Here is a 22,177-nt window from a genome sequence, read left to right on the forward strand (position 1 = left end):
TCATTTGGTAGGCCCAAAGAACCAAGTGCATTCATGTAATACATTAGTGGACTTAGTGAAAGATAAAACGATTGTAAATAGAAATTAATGAAATTAATCATATTACTTGCGGATATTGATAAGATAGAAACGTATTCTTTATTTATCATAATAAAATCGTAGGAAAAATTATTTAATCTCACTTAATTATCTACATGTCTCAATGATATATTATGTCTAGCTCTTGTGTCATAATCCTTTTAATTATAGTGTTTAGAACTTGTTGTTGAGCAGACGACTCGTACTTTTTTTGTCATAACATTTAGGGTATGGTCCTGAGTAAAAACAAAGCAATGAATGTCATTTGAAGAGTTCTAGCTCATCAACTAATATGATGAGGCCTTTGGGACACCACCACTTTTAAAGTTAGAAGCGTCGACTATAAGTTGTGCTACGACTACGCTACGGCTAGACTACGCTTGCGATGAGGCTACGATATAATTGGTTTAAATAAACTTTAATATTGGAAAGTAAAAGTTCTGTTTTTCCTTGTCTAAAATTCAAAATATATTGAATAAACTAAATAATTAATATCGCTTTGATCGAGAACTTTTTTCTATCGTTTAATGAAATAAAATTGCTTTTGGGTTGTTATGAAAATAATAAAATGACTGTTATTTTTAGTCAGTAATGTTTATTTTATTAAAATAAATAATACAAGTTGCATATACTAAAATACATTTAACTTAAAATTGCCTTCAAGCACAGATATCATTTTACAAGCAGCTCTCTTAAATTTCTTAAGCTAGGAATTCAGCTTTACATTCTAGTGTCGTGGTACGAAGGTTACCTCGACTGGTCCGTTGTTTCTGAGTACGAGGTCTGCTGTGATCTCGATGTCTTCAGGACGTGTTACTGGCTTCAGTTCGAACTCCCGCAGCACTTCAGCTACAGCCAGCTTCATCTCCATCATGGCAAACTTTTGACCTGCGGGACGAAAGTTTTTGAATCACATGTTTTAGGATTCTTTAATACCTTAGCGAATGTGAGTCGAATGGAATAGTAAGTAGCGAATTTTGAATTGAAAAAAGAAATGAATTGAAAAAAATGAAATTCTTACAGACCAAACACACATGCAAAGATATAACTTATAAGTATATGTACCTATGCAATTTCTAGGGCCCGCACTGAAGGGTATGTAGGCATAAGGATGACGGCCGACGCTGTTCTCTGGTAGGAACCTGTCAGGGTCAAAGGCATCCGGGTTCTTAAACAACTCCGGGCGCCGGTGCAGGTCGTAAATGTGGATGTGGCAGAAGGTGCCGGCTGGAACTTCGAAATTGCCTGAAAAAAGAATGAAGATCAAATAAACTGTTTGAAAGACTGTTTTCTATTTACATCAATAAATAAATTAAAGTCTAAGAGCTGTGATAAAGATTATGAGATTAAATATATGACATGTAATGCATCATGAATTACAATTTTAATAATTTTATTAAAATTGCAATTGATTCCATCAATATTGAATAGATCACGAGCACAAAAGAAATTGTCCGACTTATTTCTAAATTTTACACTAATTAGGTAAGGCTTTAACTAATTATGAATCTTTACCCAATTATAAATCTTGGGGTTTGTGTTTTTTTCAAGTAAGCATATTTAATATTTGCTAAGTATTGTTAATGACCGTTAGACAAAATAAGGTTTGGGAATAAATACGTAATTTTCTTAATATAAGCCGTGTCATTGAGTTGGCGTTACTTTTACGATTATGAGTAGGTACAACTTAAGTATTCCTTGAAAACTCATTGATATACACCGTGATTTTTTAGTCGTCTTACAAAAGCAGCCCAGTTCATGTATCCATTGACTAGAACACGTTCACGATAAAAAAATATGTATTTATGAGATTTGAATAAATTTAAAATGCTTTTTTTTTTAATTATGATGCAATTCGTAGTTTTTTACAGCGCTCCGAGCCTTGTAACAATGGTGAGGGCGGCGTTTTTATAATTTTTAAGAGTATTTTCAGATTTCTCATGTTAAATTTTTCTTCGTACTTGATGTCTTAGTTGATGATAAAAAAATAATAATCTCGCCTAGGGGTATTTTACGTCGGATACATGAACTGGGCTCTTTTTGTAAGACGACTAAGAAATCACCGTGTATAGTAGTTAAGGAGCACATAGATATTATTGAAACTTACTCAGCGTGACATTCTCATGCAAGCTCCGGCTGATGAAGGGCACCGGGGGATACAGTCGCATGCTCTCTTTAACAGCACGTTCTAAATATTTCATCTTCGGCAAGTCATCCATATTGACCGCCCGCTTTGAATCACCAAAGATCTCATTGAGCTCAGCTACAATTTTATCCTAAAACAAGATCATTCTTATAAATAACGATTAACGATTATTTTAGTACCATTTTAAGACCATGTTTTTCTATTATTATTTTCAAATTGGTTATAAGGTAATTTCCGGTCGTAAAATTTTAATTTCCGATAGTCTTTGACTTCTTAAAAACCGATGGATACTGTATTTATTAAATATTTCTTAAATATAGTGTGCTTAAAAACTATTTTTAAATTAGCTTATATGTATTTATACGTTGAACTGTAAAAAATACGTTGAACGAACCTGTACTTCTTTATGATTGGCTAGTATCATAAAACAGAATGTTAATCCTGTCGCTGTTGTGTCGTGTCCCTGAAACATTCAAAACCAGAATAAAGTACACAGCAAGGAACACATTCTTACCGCGTGGATAATTTCACAATTCACTTAAATTTACAATCGTCTTAATTGATTACCTCGAACATGAATGTGTCGACTTCTTCTTGCAAGCCAATCTCGTCGATCAGATTCTCTTTCTGAGCAGATATAAGCAAGTCTAACATAGCGGTCTTTTTCTTCTTCTTATAGACGAACGAGTCTTCATTATCTTCAGCCGGCTCATCGAATTTCATTCCATACTTATTAATATACTCCTTTCTCTCCTTTATCACAGATTTCGTAAAACTATGTACTAAATTCAAATATTTGTCATGGACTTTGCTCAGCGGCGTCAGTTTAAATATGAAGTCGACAAAATAAAATACTTTGATGAATCGTTGATAAACTACATGCCCTAAGCCGTATATTGCATCCTTATATGATCTCGTAGCCGATGAGCCGTCGATCAACTGAGTACCCATTGCAGTTTCTGTAAAAATTATAGGATATTAAGTGGGTACGATGATCATCCACTTACAAGGCATTAATATAATGTGTTTTGTTTATAATGACATTACGAGTTTAATTAAACTGGTTGTAAACATATTGAATACCTAACATACAAAGATTTACCCTTTCTGTAATGAAACCTTTTTTGGCAACAAATTAATCACTTTATGACAAAAAAAACTTACTGTAGGTATATATGAAGCTTTATCATTCGCTAGCAGTCATAACATGGATCATAATCATGGAGTTACCATTATTATGATCCATGTTATACACAGTAAGATTCCTAAATCGTACACTTTACTCACCACATATAATGTTAAGAGTATATTCTGATATGAGGGGCACGAGGTCTAGAGGCCGGCCCGCCTCGCTCTGCAGCCTCTTAACCAAACGCTTGCCATTCTCTTCTATAATTTCACTGAACTGACGAAGAATATTAAAATGGAAAGCTGGTGTCAGAATTTTTCTGCGTTCCTGCCATTTTGAACCTATAGGGAATATTAAAACCAAGTTTAGTACACGAGATCTGCAGTAGCAAATCAAATATAGGATTGATAAAATAGCTTGTTACCGTACCTTTACTTAAAAGTAACCCTTCTCCGAGCCATGGTGCCAGTAACTTGTAGATTCCACTTTTCTCATGATATTTCATGCCCGATACAATTATCTGTAAATATACAATAGACTTCTTGCAATCGATCTATGCCATTTACCTGAGCGCAGGCTTTGACGGCTTGTCCTTTACCTAGTTATTAAAAAAACGAAGATTTTGTTTATTATTATATTCCGTATCGCATTTTTTTAAGTATACCTATAATGTACGATACTATCAATCCCACTTCAGTGTAACGTGAAAATGTACTTCATTATGCAAATAATAATACATTATGGAATACTTTTATCTTATAAAGTTAACAAGTCAATAAGAATCGATATTTAAAACTGTTATAAACGTGCAACGTGTAAATAAATATGAATAAATACTTTTTTCTGAATATACCTCAATGTCATCGGGAGTGTAAATGTTCACTGCTCCCACGGGAAACATCCACAGTCTATAAATCCCTGGACTGTCTTTCGCTAACTCTCTTCCTTTCTTAATAAGGTCCACTAAAAATTAAAATAATGTTAGAGAATCACTACTTTTCAATAAATCCTTTTTTTTTTGTTTATGCGGATGCTGAGGATTACCCACCACCACCTAAATTTATGCAGCAGTTATGAAAAGAGAGACGTCGCTACACTGTCTCGTTTCCACAAGCATACTAATAATCTAATAAGGGTCCTCCTAATGAAGGCTTCTCTAACACTCAAGTCACAAACAAAAAACCTAGCACAATAAAAACACATCACAGTTTACCTGGGGATAGCATTAGAGCTGGAGCATTTCCCAAGATGAACGAGTCTTCAGGCCCCGGTATTTTCCTGAGCATCCTCGCTTTCTCATTGTAGTTCAACAAGAGGTGAAGGGCGCACAGAAATACTACAACACCGACTAAATAAAACAACATCTTGAAGACGTACTCGTATTGTTCCACCGCACATCGAACTAATACTTTATCACAGAAAAATCATTATTTATTAAGTAATCTTTCCTACCGAGAGTACATTACTAAAGATATAATACGCATAAGTATTAAATACTATCGTACCGTATCATTAGGTTAAACGTCGTCACCAGAGATTAGACTTTTGTAATGAGGAGCATTATCTCGGACTTTCGTCCCTGGCATACAAAGGTGTTTTAATAGCTATCGATTTGTACTTAATTCATGATTTTGTTCGATAATTTTAGTATTCACCTGCTATTGGACAATGCAACAAAATAAATTAAGGTTATTTCATTTCTGGTGTACGATACGAGCTATTCTTTTTTTCCAACATTAAATTGTATGCAGTTATTTCATGCAAACGACTATACCTACTCAAGATTACATTAGAAATATGTGAACAAGCAAAAATGTGGTTTTTTGAAGGTCACACGTAGAATATTATGATAATTATAAAGGTGTAACATGAAAACAACTGAGCAAAAAAACTAAAAACTAACTTCATAATAATTTGAATTTGATGATCATTAATCCTGTTGCTTTATTGCTCCAAAATAAATATTGTATACAGCTGTATAACGTGTATATGGTATATCGTTACTAGATAATAAATTTCCCCAAAAGAGTAAGTTTTTTAAACAATTCCTAAATGAGCCACATTGCAGTATCAATTACTGCAATGTAATTGATACTGCAATGTATCAATTACGTTTTCCGTGCCACCAAAAACGGAGCTTCACATTCAATGTAAATGTTGTTTCTATATTGTAGACGATTTCTTATAAATCATATTTTGATAACAGTCAAATACGTTTGGCCAACCCCGGGGTCAATGTGTTAAAGCCCTATCTCTGATACGTCCAAACAATAACATTGCTTTAAATCAGACAAATATGTGACGATGTAATCGTTTCTCCAAACACAACTCTGTATGTAAATTGAGTTAATAGTGTGTGTGTAAGTAAAAAGAAAAGTAACAAGAGGAAATCCAAAATGGCTTTCTTTCACGAACCATCCCTGTTTGATATTGCGTGGTACCAAACAGAAAAACCACTTTTTTTGTTGTTGTCCAATAACCAAGTATGTTTGTTTGAAAAATAAAATGACAACATGGCCTTTATCAATTAGTTTAAAACTTACGATAAGAAACTGCATTAACTATCAAGGAATTTAAAGTAACGGTGTATTTTCACATACGAAGATGAATAACATATAATTGAAATTAAAATTATCATAAAAATAGAAAAATGGTGTAAATCCGGAAAAAGAGATCTTGCATCGGCCGGGAATCGAACCCGGGCCGCCCGCGTGGCAGGCGAGCATTCTACCACTGAACCACCGATGCTTATGTAAGAGTTTTGAATTATAAGTTCTGATTTTACCTGTTCGCCTATCCGTTCATTTATATCTAGGCTATATTTAAATAATCTCTTAATTTAATATTTGATTCAGTTTTAGAAAAAGAATTCCTAAATTGTGAAGTAGAATCTCACTATCTTCCATATCTGTCAGCTGTTTCCTGAAACTGGTTTTAGGAAATGTATAAAATGAAACAATTTAATGAATCGTTATATTAATACTCAAATTCAGTAATAATAATCCGCTCTAAAATAGAACATATTTACAGAAAATAGATTAAAGGGCGAGGGCCCTAATTCTGCTATTTACGATTGCCGATGAATGAATGGAAATGGTATTAAGTTGACAATATTCGTATTCTCCTAAGCATTTTGCCAACACAATAATTAGTAATTCAGAACGGGGTGGAATACGGTTAACATACTGAATTTCCTTTTTTTATAAGGAAGTAGGGCTTAGGAGAATACATCGTCAATTTTAAAAAGCGGAATTGGGGACTAGGGCGTCCTAAGGGCTCAAATGTAGCGTTTCCTTTTTACAAATTTTACTTTCACGGGTCCGTCGTTCCGTAGCACAAGGTCAGCTATAAAACGTATGTCTGAAGGCTTCGTCACAGGCTCCAATTTAAACTCTCTCAAAATATTGGCTACGGCAATTTTCATTTCCATCATCGCAAATTTTTGACCTGCAAAAAAAAACAGTCGATGTTTTGAAAAAAAACCGATTGTTTTCTTTGAAAATGTGTATGGTTGGTTTATTTTCAAAAGTTGTGCACAGAAAAACCTGATGAATTAAACGTTGAAAAAATGACAAAATTTACCTTCTTATTTAGATTTCTATGGACAAAACTTAACGCCTAATTAGCAAAACTGCACGTGTTAAGTATCTTTCCAAAAATAAAACTTTGTTTTTAATGTTAACTACCTCATAATTAATGGTATGTTACTGCTTTTTGAGTGGAAGCACAAATTATTCTGGCATCAAACAAATGAAAATAAAGTATAGAGGTGATGGAATCAGTTCATTATCTTTAAATACGATTTCTTCTCTTACAAAATTCTTCATCAATATCTATTGCACGTCCCGAAATCTCATTTTTATGTATTTCTTACCTATGCAGTTTCTAGGTCCAGCACTGAAGGGTATGTAGGCATACGGATGCCGACTCTCAATGTTTTCAGGTAGAAACCTATCGGGATTAAACTCTTCTGGATTCTCGTACAGCTCCTCGCTATGATGCAAATCGTAGATAGGTATGTGACATAAAGAACCAGCAGGAATCGTATAGTTACCTAAAAAACAATACATATATTATTAACTGTCTATCTTTTTGAACAATAATAAAACATGGTGATAGAATAGTGGTGGCAAAAGATGGTGAAGAACATTAAAAAAGTGAGTATCATCAATGAAATATCGAATTTGAATTAAATCCTCATTACAATGAACCTTTTTCAATTAAACAAGGCAAACTTACTTAATACTGTAGTGGTATTTAATTTTCGACTGATGAAATGCACGGGCGGGTAGATTCGCAAAGATTCCTTGATGCAACGCTCTAAGTATTTCAACTTTGGTAAATCTTCCATAGAAACCGCACGAGTCGAGTCACCGAATGTTTCGTTTAGTTCAGACACTATTCTGTTCTAAAAAAAGCAATTTGTCAAGCAAAGTCTTTTTAAGTATAAAACAAAAAAGAAGAGTCTGGTGCTAAAAACAATAGGTATTACATACACACTGTATAAGTAACAAAAGTAACATTTATTCTGACTTTAGAAACAGGATAGTTTTTAATACTCACTTGAATATTTGTATGATTCGCGAGTAACATCAATAGCATTGTGAGTCCAGACGCTGTGGTGTCGTGACCCTGAAAGTAATGTGATTTGTTAGTTTATATATTCATCGACAATACGACAGTCTACACACTCGTTACAGTCGTTACTTACTTCAAACATGAATGTATCAACCTCTTCTTGAATACCCGCTTCATCAATGAGTCCGTCCTTCTCGGCAGATATAAGAAGATCCAACATGGCTGTCTTCCTCTTCTTCATCATGACAAAATCATCAAAATCCTCAGTTTCAACTTTACTAAAACCATGTTCCTTGATGTATTCCTTCCTCTGTTGTATAACTTTTTCAGTAAACCCGTGCACAATTTTCAGATTCTTTTTTTGCCTGAACCAATATGGCGTGGCTTTAAATATGAAATCCGGGTATAAATAGACCTTTATGAATCTATTGAAGAATATGTTTCCCAGATCGTAAATGGCCTTCTTGTATGATTTTACGATGCTCGTGGGGTATTCCCTGAGTGGTGTTCCCATAGCAGTTTCTAAAAAAAAAAAACAAATTCAAAAAAATACTTTTCATATCCACATCATGTCTGTACTTATACAAAAAGTTTTCGATTTACCACTGATGGAGTTTAAAGTGAATTCTGAAAGAATAGGCACAATATCTGTGGCCTCTCCAGAGGTTTCACTTAGTTTCTCCAATAGCCGCTGTGAGTTCTCTTCAATCATGACAAAGAACTGGCGCAAGATGTTGAAATGGAAAGCTGGCGTCAGAATTTTTCTGCGCTGTTGCCATTTATCACCTGGAACGGTAAACAGGTAAGTATGCCATGATCCCATGGTGCTACTATAGCTTCATGTCACGCTATTCAAAGTAAAAGTTATAAAATAACTTAAAACTATCCAACTTGGCTTTAACCTAGTCGGATAAAAACTTAGAATTCATCAAAGTCAAAGTCAAAGTCAAAGTATCGTTATTGTGAAAAAGCTCAGTTGTGAAAAAACTCAGTCAAGCTTAGCGTCACTAAGGCTTAAGACTGATCTAGAATTAGTGAAAAGGAGTATGTAAAAAGAGATTGGTCTATTAAACACTGTACCGTTACTCAATAATAAACCGTCATTCAGCCACGGCTTTACAATCGAGTAGATCAAGCTTTTCTCATTGTACTTCACATTTGACATGATCACCTGAAACCAAACGACACTTTTTGTTTTTGTGATTGCGTGAAAAATGAGGCTAAGAGGGATTTTTCTTATTACTATTTAGTTTTTCCACAATATACTGCTATATACTCTCACTGTCAACATGATATATTATGATTCGAAACAAAGAAATAAGTAATAAGCACATACATATTGTAATGACATGTTTCGCACCTCACCTCAATGTCTTTTGGGTTGTATATAGCCACGGCTGCAAATGGATAGATCCAAATTCTGTAAATTCCGTTCCATTTCTTAGCGAATGTTCTTCCAAGTTTCATCAATTCAACTGTAAAATATGTTTTTATTTCAGGCACGGTCTTTAGCGTTTACCTATCTCTATATTAAGCCAAAGTCAGTTGTCGCTTGTCGTCAATCATCATACTGTCAGACTTTTGTGACTGAGCTGGCAAGCCTTGAAACTGCAGCAAAGTCTGCGTCATGCCTGAAGGATAAGTTTGGCAATAACTACCTAAAGACGAGTGGCATTTTCTAAAAGTGTGGTGTTGATAGATCAAATGTTTAAAACATGTCATTTATTTTTCGATGCCACGTGAGTCAAAACTTTCCTAAATATTTTTCACTAGCCTAAATGGTACTTGTTCGGTAAGCTTTGCTAAAATATTTGGGGATGATCATTTATTTTATGAGCTTACCAAGACAATGAGGTCACAAACACAGTATCCTAAGGAAGGAGCATAATAAAAAAACACAGATCAAAGCACGATCCTTGACCGCGTTTAGACTGCTTTCCACTATATCCAATGCCTAGCTGACAGCATTACTCGAATCTTCCTCATTGAAATATTTTAGACTCGAATCTAGCTGTGGTTTAATTATATTGCTTTCGTGTCTTATTTGTAGTGTGTCAGGGGTCTTCCACCTCCGTTATGGAGATATCACTCTATGCTATACGTATAATGTATAGTATCTTGATCATCTCGCTTGAAAAAAACCGTTTTACTTTAAAGAGGAAGTGGTATTAACGGAGGAAGTACTCATGTATCATGTGACCTATTTATGTTTTGAATTCTATTTAATTTTATTTTTACTTCAAATTAATTTTTTTATCGCGTCGATTGTGGCTCAGAAATTTGGTACTAGAACAGAATTGTCTATAGCGTTCAATCAGACCAAGTTTAGATCCGTTACAAGAGGATTTTAAAGTTGAAATCAATAAAACAAATGCCTATAAAGACAGCAAAGTAAAATGACTAAAATTATCAAAGATAATTTAATAATTCATAGATAATATATTGTCAAACAGAAGCCTACATATATTACATTATGAAAACTTACCTGAGGAACAAGTGACTCTCCATGCATTTCCTATAATAAAGTCATCCTTTGGTCCAGGTATCTTCTTAATCATTCTAGCACGTTCATTGTGGTTCAATAAAACGTGTAAAACACATAACAATAGTATGCACGATAATAAGTACAGCCACATGATAAGTGTCGTCAATCTCCGACAGTCAATGCGAGACTGATATGAAACAAGTTGGTGGAATTATGGACACAACAACGTTATAAGTTAACGTAATATATGTATTTAAATAACGGACTGTAATTTTCTCTAATGTAATTTAAATAAATATACAGTTGATATTTCTGATACCTAGATATTTCTAAGTACAAGCAGCTCCACATGAAATGCTCAAGCTTACGAATAGTTCATTGAAAAGTTGATAAATAGATCTAAACTTGTCATATTAAAGTCAGCATTTTTGTCGATAAGTTGGGTAAGGTAAAAAAGTTTATAAAGCAAGAAAATTAACCGATTTGTTGTTTTCGGCGTATTTTAGTTTGACATTAAATAAACGATATTTCAGAATAATAACCCCCAACGGATGCAATCCCTCAAACACACATTAATTAAGCTATCTGCATCACCCCTTTTGCGTCTAAAAATATTAGACTTTGATATGCATATGCAAAGTTATTTTAAAAATTTCCATGGACTAAAAATATATTTAATTTGATAAGGACGTATCCGGCTTCATTTTGCACTACACAATCAGTGTAACTTTTTCTGATACCACTTGACCCTTGTACATTTCCTTAGGCGTTTAGTTTCTAGTTTCTGGTAACATGTAGCCTTTGAAGCCCAGAAATAATTCGGCTTTTTGCAAAGAATCGAATCGAATCGAGAGTTTATTCCTTATAATCCACTACTCCTTAATAATATAGCTAATATTTTTGCTAAGTTTGATTGTGCATTAGATGTTGGAATAGCAAAGTGTTAAATCAGGTAGGAAAATTAAATTCATTTTTTAACAAAGCAAAGGCAAAGCAAAGCTTTAAAAATTAAACTAGAAAAGGTACTTATTTTATAATTTTATTTTTACAACAAACATACGAAGAAATAAACTTAAAAACAAATGGACCACAACTCCGTTTAATTTTGAAGTGACTTCAAAAAGATGTAGATCTTTTTGAAGTCGATAGAAGAAGTTAATACACGGAGCAATATTGTTTGACTTTACTCTCGTTTGATGAATTTCACCGAGACAGGGCCATCGTTCCTTAATACTATATCAGCGGCGAAGACCACGTCAGAAGGGCGGGTGACCGGCAACAAGTGGAACTCCTGTAAAACCTTCGCAGTGGCTACTTTCATCTCCATCATCGCAAATTTTTGTCCTAGAAAAGAAAAAGTACAATGTGTGAAAAAAAGTGTTTGGATGTTTACAGAAAGAGAGTCAGATGGAGAAAGCAACCGATTCCGCCTACGGAAGCGTTGAAATAACAGAGAATTGTAGGAGTATTTTGGTGGGTGGAGATGTTGCTCAGCGTATAAAGTAAGTTAATTATGCTTTAATTTAACCTCCGAATTTAATTTGAAAATCGGAACTTATAAAATGTTCAATGATACAATACAATTTCCTGTAAACCTAGGTCGTGCACAAATTACGTGCTACTTAATCATCCTTTAAATTGTGTCCAAACTCCAACCAGATATAAATGCGTAGATAAATTGGAAATTAATTAAGGTTTTATTGATATCTAAAGTATTTACACTGAAATAAACATATTTGAACATTGTACTGACATAAAAGATAGGTCAAGTCAGTCAGTACAAAACTTTGAAAGAAAATGTTTCATAATTATTAAGTAGCGAGCAAATAATGTCATTAAGTTTATAATAATAGGGTAATTTAGATTTCCTAATTACCGATGCAGTTTCTGGGGCCAGCACTGAATGGGATGTACCCGTAGGGATGGCGGCCGATGCTGTTCTCTGGTAGAAATCTATCGGGGTCGAAAACATTCGGGTTTTTGTAAATACGTGGATGGTGATGTAGGTCCAAGATCGGTATGTGACAGTGACTCCCGGCTGGTACAGTGTAGTTACCTGAAATTATATTTTAAATTATTTTTTGTCATGTGATTACTGACCTAAGTTTTAAATCAATGCCTTGACTTTCGAATTTAAAATTACTATTACTTAGTCTTTTAACTTCAAAAGTGTTTTCTTAGGTTTACGCGAATAATAATAGGCCGCCGCTCAACGAAGTCTGCAGTCGCCGAACATGCTGAAGGTTCCAGCCATTATATTAGATTTGACCAACCACAGATCCTCGCTAAAGAATCCAAATTCCTACCTAGGATGTTTCGCGAGGCTATTGAGATTAAAAAACACCCTAATTTCAATAGAGAAGATGGCTGGAAGATATCACCTACTTGGGATCCAATAATAAATAAAGTCAAGGCCAAACCCAAGAGCAGCGCTGCAAGACATCAAAACACAGTGAGCTCATACTGCGTAGGTCGGACCACAAATAATTAATTAAAATATGAAGGTAGAACGCGCAACATCTTCTGTCAAGACGAACGCCATCTCAGTCTGCCCGTGACCATGATACCTGCAAAGGTTTCGAAACGACGGGAACTAAAATCTAAAATTAAACCGCGATAAAATCCGTAAAAGTAGTTTCATTTCAATTCAAAAGACTAAGTAATTTAGATTAGTCTTAATTCTTAAATACATAAATAATCAGAAGTTCTGTATTACAAATACCATCCATTACATACTTAATACTGTAGTTTCACTTATGTTGCGGCTGATGAAATGCACCGGCGGGTACATACGCAGCGACTCCTTGATGCAGCATTCTAAGTATTTCATCTTAGACAAGTCGTCCATCGTTATAGGGCGCTTTGTTTCGCCGAAGATGTCTTTCAATTCATCAACTATTTTGTCCTAAAAATGTGAAATAAGCAATTCAGTGTGGAAATTTCGAAAACAGATTTTGTCAATCTAGATTGTCCCGGTGCGAGTGACAGGGGAAAAGGATAGACAGCATTAGCGAGGGTCCCGGCGTTCGACCCCGATATGACACAGTAAGTCCGTTGTTCTACGGTGCCATAACTGTCTATCATGATAGTAAAGTCATTTCTAGGGTTGTAGAAAGATGAGGATTCACAATGGATGAGGAACGGACTAAGATGTGAAGGTGGCTATTTTCGCTGGAACTTTGTACTCTTAGACTCAAACTAAAATGACGGACTGGTAACCTTGGAGTGGATTTCAAAATAATAACATTGAATTTCTGGTTTGGCTAACTAATGAATACTATTTTAGGTAATATAGTATAGGATCCTACATTGTCACTGACCTGTATATTTCTATGATTTGCAAGCGCCATGAAGAAAAACGTAAGCCCACTAGCTGTTGTGTCATGACCCTGCAAATATTTCAAACCATACAGATAACAGTTAAATTGCAACTTTTATAAATTTTCAAGACGTTCGTAACGTACTTCAAACATAAATGTGTCCACTTCTTCGTTTATCCCTTCTCTATCGATAAGGCCATCTTTTTCAGCAGATAGGAGTAAGTCTAGCATAGCGGTCTTCTTCTTCTTCTTATACACGAAGGAGTCATCATCATCTAACTGTTCATTAAAGTTGATTCCGTTCTTCTCTATGTATTCTTTCCTTTGCTCTATAACATTCTCTGTGAAACTATGAACAGCTTTTAAATGTTTCTTTTGTTTCCTTCCCCATGGCGTTAAGTAGAAAAGGAAGTCTACGTATAGGTATATTCTAACCAAACGTTCATAGAAAATGCTTCCTAAATCGTAGATGGCATTTTTGTATGACTTAGCTTCTGTGGTGTCATCGCCAAGCTGAGTACCCATTGATGTTTCTATAACATATTTTTTAGTAAATAAGTAGGTAAGTAGTAAGTAGGTAGAAATTATTGATTCAGTGCTTAGCCGTATGGATTAAATAGTGATAAGATTATGTCTGTATAAATAACAGATTGCGATTTTTATTATATCAGTTCTTTATCGAATTTTTTAATATAAATATTAATTTATGATACATCACTGTTTTTATTTTTTGTTGACAACCAATCGAAAGCCTAAGAGTTCTTATGATGTTAATATTGAAATAATTTTAAAGATCTAAATAACGTTAGGTACATTATTTTAATGCGTACCACAGATTGAATGAAGTGTAAATTCTGAGAGTACAGGCACGACGTCGATGGCTTTGCCCGGGGATCGCTTCAGGTTGTCTATTAACCGCTCACTATTCCTTTCAAATATTTCACAATACTGCTTCAGTATATTAAAGTGAAAAGCCGGTGTAAGAATTTTTCTTCTGTCATGCCATTTTTCACCTGAAAATATGAAGCTAATGAAAATTGCTTGAAACTTAACGTAACATGAAACAAAACGTGTACGTACAATAAAAAAAACAATTCGTATCATACGGATTATTAATTTACCTTTACTTAACAGTAGTCCATCCCTTAGCCATGGCTTCATAATACTGTAGATGATACTCTTATCACTATGCTTCATACCGGACATGACTATCTGAAAACATTGTTATGAATCAAATAGACTATATATTGGGAGACATCATATATTTTTGTGTCCCACTGCTGGGCAAAGTCCTGAAGGAACTCGTTAACGATTATCTATGCTGGACTACATGGGACCAGCCCACGCTGTAAGCATTTAAATATACTGCCACCGCTGCCTAGCTCTAATGCATAGGGACCTTTACCCAGTAAGTTTAGTCCATACCGGTGACATGACCAGCCCAAACCCATTTACATTTACTTATACGAAACTAGCTGTTTCCCGCGGTTTCACCCGCCTGAATCTTTTTCCCTTGCCGCAATTTTTCCATATTTCTCACCGTTTTAACCTGCCCTGGACTGGTACGAATATTTCAAGACTAAAATTAGCCAAATAGATTCAGCCATTCTCGAATTTTAGTGAGACTAACGAACAGCAATTAATTCTTATATATAAGAGAAGAAGAAGAAGAAAGAAGATAATAAAAAGACCTTTGTAGTTTACTTCTGGTCAGTCTATACCTACCCGTAAAGGTCAATCGATCACAGATTAAGCAATGTCTAGTGTTATCGGTCCGTGAATGAGACTATCTATATTATAACTAGTTCCGATGTTTTACAAAGGCTCGTTGAATTATGAATCCCCGGTTTGATGAATTGATAGTTTATTGTTATGCTCTTGACATAATAACAGAAGTACACAAACCTCAACGTCTTCGGGATTGTAGATAACCACGGCTGAGTAGGGAAAGATCCAAAGTCTGAAGATGCCATCAAATGTCGCGGCGAACTCTCTTCCCATTTTCATAATTTCAACTAGATACATAATTTTTTATTATTATATAGTATATTTTGGTCGGTTTACGTTATTTTAGTGTTTAGAAGAGTGATTTTGTAGAAAAATGTACTCACTTTCCACTTCTGTACCATTCTCGTGTTCTTAGAACTAGAACTAAATAGGATCGACATTTGGTGATAAAATGACACTCTAGTACAAGAAGTGAAAAACAGTTAACAGTTATTCGTAAGTGTTTGCTTGTGACTTGCAGTTTGTCTGAGAGCAAGCAGAACAGAGTAGAAACCCACAGCTAATGCTCCTAACACCTACATTAGCAATGCATACTTAAGGCACCCCATCAATGAGGAAGTTTGGGCCTCGACCAAGTCAGACAGAAAAAGTGCGCTGCGTTATTTAATTGAGAGAGTTCTCTCCTATATTTGAACTTAAGTCTAAGGTAGGTACTCCTCTAAACACTGAGACGATATAAAACATTATTTAGGTAACCTTATTAAGGTATGACTCTACTACAAGCAGCACTAAAATAAGAGACAGTCTATATTTACCTATAGTAATCAGAATAATTATAAGAAAAAGGAATTATTAAAAAAAACAGCTAGTAAATACCCCACTGCTAGACATAGAGTTATCGTGAATTTATATATATATAGAGTAATCATTATTAACGATTATATCAAGTTATCTGCATTTTTACACAGTTGATGTCTTGATAAAGTAAGGAAAGTCACTTTAGTGCGTGATGCACGAACACAAATGTATACAAAATCTATACACTTTAATTTGTAAATAAATAAACTATAATTTATACTGTTGTATATTTACCTGGTGAACGTATAATGGTTAGCGCATTTCCAAAGAGAAAATCATCCTTCGGTCCAGGAATCTTCTTAATTAATCTAGCTCGTTCATTATAATTTAATAAAATATTTATAACACATAATAGTACTAAAGTCCCTATTAAGTAAGGGAGCATTTTAAAAACGTCTGGCTAAACCGACAATTATCGCAATACTGATATTTTATAATCATGTTCATTATATTATGTATATATTATTGCAATTTATAATAAAATGAGACTTTGAGAATAGTGCGAGACATCGAGATAGAAAGATCATCCATCAATACACACACACAGCGATGATTCTATGTTTCCATGGACAATTTTAAAGTATGTAATAAGACTTAATCCAACACAAAAGATACATTATTTTCTTTTCTTTTCTTTCAAAACCTTTCTAGATGAAACTGCTACGTTCCTCAGTTCACCGAATCTTTTTCGTTCCAAATATATAATTTCTTTCGTTCATGAAAAGTCTATCATGTGTGTTTATCAGCAGAATTGAAAATACGATTTATTTGATAATGGGTCACATTCTTAGTTTCATATCATTCACATGGGTAGTAATTAAAACGCACGTAAAATCTAGATAAATTGGTTACCACGCTGCAGAATTGTTAACCTTTATCACGAAATACACGACTGCGAAACTGAAGCAAAAATACTTAATTAGGTAACTAAATAAGCATGTATAATGAAAAAGTCAATAACCGAATCTTGTTGAAAAGTGACTTTTCAAGAATCATCAACGTCGGTAAAATGCTTCAAGGAATGAATATGAGAGTTCAGTGGTACTTCAGCTAGAGTCACGCAGGGCATATACGACACTCAGGCATATCCCCACGCCGTACCCTCGGCTTGGGTTAAAGTCATTCTTTACCATTCTCAAGTAAGACTGTTGAAAGTTTAAGAAAAGAGCGCTCTAAGCTGTGTAAAAGGATAGTTTTTTAGATGGATTTCGTTCAAATTTAAGTTGAAAACTGAAATAACTAAGCAGATTTCATATGAATCATGCTAGGAAGACATCCCCACCACTGGTGGTTTGCATACAAGGATAGGTATAAAACTAAGAAATAAATACCTAAAATGGCAGAAAAAAAAATAATCCAATGTGACAAGCAAGCAATTATCACTGAGTAACAAAATATAAGTCAAGGGGTCAATAAGTCATCAACTTTATTGCGTTGTTGAATATGATATAAACATGAATCCCTTTTCAAATAAATTATTATTGTCGGTAAAGAAGAGAAGCAAATTCTTGAGCACCCTACGCCGCTCAAAGTCAAAATCGGTTATGTGGAAATTTGTAGAGCCGTTTAATGTTGCTTAGAAACATGTAAGTTTTATTTTTGCCAAAACTCATAAAGCACCTGAATCAAAAAACGAATCAAACCAACTTTCTAAGAGCTGAAAAGGAAAAATGGTCCTAAATGGGGTAGTCCTTCTTTCCGCAACACATATAATGTGTAATCAACCAACAATCTTTTTTTTAAACTTAATGTTTGTAAAGTAAGAATTCTTCATGACACTGGCCTAAAAGAACTATTATAATAAATGACTGTGTTCACTGACGAGGTCGTTGAAAGTGATGACAAGTAAGTATAATACATTCATGAATGCAAATCTTAGTATTATGCATAGAAAATGTGTTCAGCGTAGTCAATGTCACTTGCTGGATAAAATGGTCCAAAATTAAATGTATTTTTATTTTTACTCGAACGTAAAAAAACAGCCAACAAATTGTTACTAGCAAAATCGAGCTTGGGTCAAGGATTAAATTCTTAACTTCTCAATTTTTCGTCATGTTTACTTTACTCCATAAAGAAAACGTTACAGTGAATCTGGATACATGGGCAATAGAATACAACAATACACGTGTAACAACTCATTTATTAAGAAGCTTCCTCAAATAAAATGGCTCTTGACGTTATTCATGGGAGCCACTCAATCGACCTCAATTGTTAACTTTGTAAGAACAACATGCGCCCACCACTCCAACGTTGACTTTATAGACGGCAATTATCTCCATCATTGCTGTATTGTGCCTTTTTAATATTAAAACTGTTGTCTATACAGAAGTCAATAAGAGGCAAGGTCCAATGAAGAGTTAATTAGCCAAATCAATCAGAAATGACATGTTTCTGTAAAATATTGTTTGTGTTCCTCGATTTAGCTATGAATGTTGCCTCACAAAATACATTTTGTCGAGTCTCATAATTACACCTTCTTGCTCAGTTTTTTTTCGCAGGTAGGTACAGGTTTACACATTAATAGATATGGGTTTATATTTGGGTTATGCAAGATAATATCATATTTCATCATTATAAACAAATTTATCTTTAGAGTGACAAATTTGAAAAACTCAACATTGGAAAAGTAAGAATAAAGTTCATGTTGATATGAGTAAGCCTACACCGTTGGACCGATGACCCTAAAAAGGTGGGTGACTCGGACTGGATGCGGAAGTCGGAGGACCTAGTATTGTGCAATGGGAGGCCTGTGTCCAGCAGTGGACTTCGGTAGGCTGAATTGATTTGATTGATATCAGTAAATGCTACGTCATAACTTTCAGTCGTAAACTGTAGATCCTTCACTCAACATACCTTTTAAGAGATTGTTCTCTTCTTCGTGTATCAAATTTCAGAGACCTAGGTGTTACTTTCGACAATGCCCTTATCTTCCACTAACATAAATCAACCCTTGGAATGAAATCCTCTAAGCTAATAAAATTACTATTTTAGACTCTCGTAAAGAGATGATGCGGCGTGTGGATTGTTTATGGTGTATGGATTGCTTAGAAGACCTCGTATATTTTAGTGATTGAAGAAGTGTAATTAACGTTTTGATCTAATTATAAAAAATATGGTTATTACGTTACATTGGATTACTTTGATTTGAATTGTCTCTCGGCGAAAAAACAATATTTAATATCCATCTGAATATTGCGCAGTAGAAAACTGTCTACGCCATAGCATCGCACCGGACATAGACGTTTTCAGTTTTGTCGCCTGCATACTACCTACAGTCTACACCCTTTTTTTGGTTACGGCGAATCCTCATGAACACCCACTCCCTCGGGGGAGAAATTCGGTAGTGTCAGACTCTTACTGACTAAACGTGTATGGCAATGCGTTGCAATCCTTTATACACCACAGTCTAAGTCCTTATTGCTAGTAATCCAATTGTTCTTTGCTTATGCGATTGTTGAAAAAAAAACACCAGTTTGTTTTTAACCATTTCGTATAATGTAATGTTCCCGGTTTTAATATTATTATTCTTGAAACAAAAGCACTTTCTCGTATTATCTCGATCTATTAAAATAACATCACACCTAAGTTAAATGGGCGATAACAGGTTACTTATAAAAATCAATAAACCAATAAAATTGATATTGTTTAGGCCATGTGACCGTACTACTGGCGTTCTAAGGTTTCTGTACCATATCTATCTTCACTTCAAGGAAAAACATATGATTTATCTTGGTTAGAGGAAAGTAATGATTTTTCCAGCTATAACCGATATTCAGGCGGGCGAACCTGTCAACAACAGTTAGTGAAAGATAAATACAAATAGTACACGTGGCCACTTGTTGAAGTTAAGATGACAATCCCAATCACTCGTCAAAGGTGTTATCAAACATATAGTAACTGTCCTGCTATCGGTTTAGGTATTTAACAACAATTCAAGGTTTCCATCATTATCTCTTGGTGTGGTATATTTATCATTCGCAAACGGACTTAGCCCTATAGATTTTAGAATCTAAGAATGCTACTGGCAACTGGCTGCCCATCTCTAAATCATTGCAGTAAAAATGTAGTGCGTGTAATTTAAACCTGTTAATGAAGTGAATCCTCCTTTCGTCGCCTTCTTGTAGTCTAATTGTCATCAAACATTAAATAACCCAAGTGTCACGATTGACAGACAAATACTTTGATACAATTATATTGTCGTTATTTGTGTTCAAATATAAATCATGGAAGCGATATCAGCTGAAAAAACATAATATTTGTAACAAAATGCGGCTTCGACAGCAAAATTAATGTCAAGATTGAGATGAAACCATATCGCCGGAACAACAAAATTTTTATGGTTGAAGTATGGTCCAGTTTTTCACCTACTTACATGTTTAAGTTAGACGATTGAATTCATCTGCTTAGCTTTACAATGAGGTATTTCTTTCTCGAAAGCTTTATTTGTCTAGAAGAGAAGTTACCTTAGCCAAAGAGTATTTATGAAGGTGAGTGTGAATGAAGCGAAAGGCAGGTATGCAAAGGGTCACACCCCAGTGTGTTATCTGCTAAAATCGGTGACATCAGACAGACTTTATGTAGCATTATCTTTTAAATTTAGAAACCTACTTAGAGTACAATCAACTAAATCTCAGATAACTGCTAAGTTAGGAACATATGGATGAATCTATGACCGATGCTTACCACTCGACAGGGCTTTTAGAGTTTAGAAAATTGTGAGATTAACATAGGTATAATAAAATACGAAACAACTCTACAAATCTCAAGAGAATTCATTTAATATATTAAATTCAATAGGAAATGTTTTGTAACATAATTGGTGAGTAACAGGAGTGAGGTTACCGTGGTGACGTATTACTAAGTCGTATGTTCAGCAGCTACGCACGGCGACAAGGCTGGGGCGCGTGCGCGTGCTGGCCCGAGAGTTCGCGGGCGACGTGCGCTCCCTGTGGCGGTACGGAGCGCCCTTCCCCACCTTCCTCAAACTCATCGGCACGCTCATCCTCTGTCTGCTCGTCGTGCTGCCCCTCATATACCCCGTGTTCATCCTGATCATCACCTACTTTACATATGAAAGTCTTTTCTTGAGGTAATTTGGAAAATTAGCTCCCTTGTTGATTGATCGTATTGATAAGACTAAAAGGAGGCTATTGTCGAATACGAAGCAAGTGCTGAGTCAGGTTTTCGATACAAATAAATCTGATGGGTATTATTGAGGTTGACATTATAGTGCAGAAATCAATAATCCCGATTGTATCAGTTCCGTTTTCGTATATTTTGTTGTGTCTGTTAAAAAAGGAGTTTTATAAATAGTTATTATACTGGTTAACACAGTTTAAGACAACTTTCACAGCTGGTGGGTGGACGAGCCGTGGCGGTTCTTTCCGACGACGATAGCGCGGCGCGCTCTCTCCGCCGCGTTCAGGCCGGCGAGCCCTCCAGACGTGTGGAAGGTGCGAGAGGTCCTCACCCGCGGCATCCTGCTCGCGCACTCCCTCGCCACCTCCGTCGACTACCTGTGCGTCATGCAGGGATTACTCGATGAAGCCTAGAAATATAGGAAACTACCTATCAAATATAATCAAATAGGTAGACCAAGACACTAGGCCAATTTGAAGAATTTTCTCCTCATTTGTGACATCTGATATTATACAATTGTCATTTACTGGAAAATGTCTTTTATATAATCGATTCGTGATTATGCACGGATGGATCGAAATTATTGCCATTTACGAAATTAGTTACCCTAAAATCTGAATAGAAATAGAAACGTAATATTATCTAAGCAGAAGAAAACAGTTTTCCAGCAGACAATAGATCTTTGGAAAATTGATAAGCATAAAAATATGGTCGTA

At 34.9% G+C, this 22,177-nt stretch overlaps 2 protein-coding genes and 1 non-coding gene across 4 annotated transcripts; 1 reads left to right on the plus strand and 2 right to left on the minus strand.

Annotated features, from left to right (window-relative positions):
• Window positions 1-653: 653 nt before the first annotated feature.
• On the minus strand, window positions 654-16,755 carry LOC113502105. Its single transcript, XM_026883486.1, is given in 18 exon segments — window positions 654-966; window positions 7,228-7,407; window positions 7,593-7,761; window positions 7,917-7,985; window positions 8,065-8,453; window positions 8,535-8,717; window positions 9,012-9,102; window positions 9,297-9,406; window positions 10,417-10,629; window positions 11,599-11,760; window positions 12,293-12,472; window positions 13,153-13,321; window positions 13,737-13,805; window positions 13,881-14,269; window positions 14,567-14,749; window positions 14,858-14,948; window positions 15,642-15,751; window positions 16,557-16,755. Coding segments are annotated over 18 exon segments (3,069 nt in total). The 5' UTR covers window positions 16,708-16,755; the 3' UTR covers window positions 654-805.
• Trnag-gcc lies at window positions 6,031-6,101 on the minus strand. The gene has a single exon. It is a non-coding gene; the product is annotated as a tRNA-Gly (tRNA).
• A 3,067-nt stretch (window positions 16,756-19,822) lies between the features above and the next one.
• LOC113502206 lies at window positions 19,823-21,995 on the plus strand. Of its 2 annotated transcripts, none has more exons than XM_026883658.1 (3): window positions 19,823-20,667; window positions 21,200-21,411; window positions 21,676-21,995. In XM_026883658.1, the coding sequence occupies exons 1-3, from the start codon at window positions 20,626-20,628 to the stop codon at window positions 21,872-21,874; spliced, it is 453 nt and encodes a 150-aa protein (XP_026739459.1). In that variant the 5' UTR covers window positions 19,823-20,625; the 3' UTR covers window positions 21,875-21,995. The 2 variants fall into 2 exon arrangements, with proteins under 2 accessions (XP_026739459.1, XP_026739457.1); XM_026883656.1 differs by having other exon boundaries at window positions 19,824-20,667; window positions 21,197-21,411.
• The last annotated feature ends 182 nt before the right edge of the window (window positions 21,996-22,177 follow it).

This window comes from Trichoplusia ni, chromosome 16, assembly GCF_003590095.1.
Source record: "Trichoplusia ni isolate ovarian cell line Hi5 chromosome 16, tn1, whole genome shotgun sequence".
Lineage (NCBI taxonomy): Eukaryota > Metazoa > Arthropoda > Insecta > Lepidoptera > Noctuidae > Trichoplusia > Trichoplusia ni.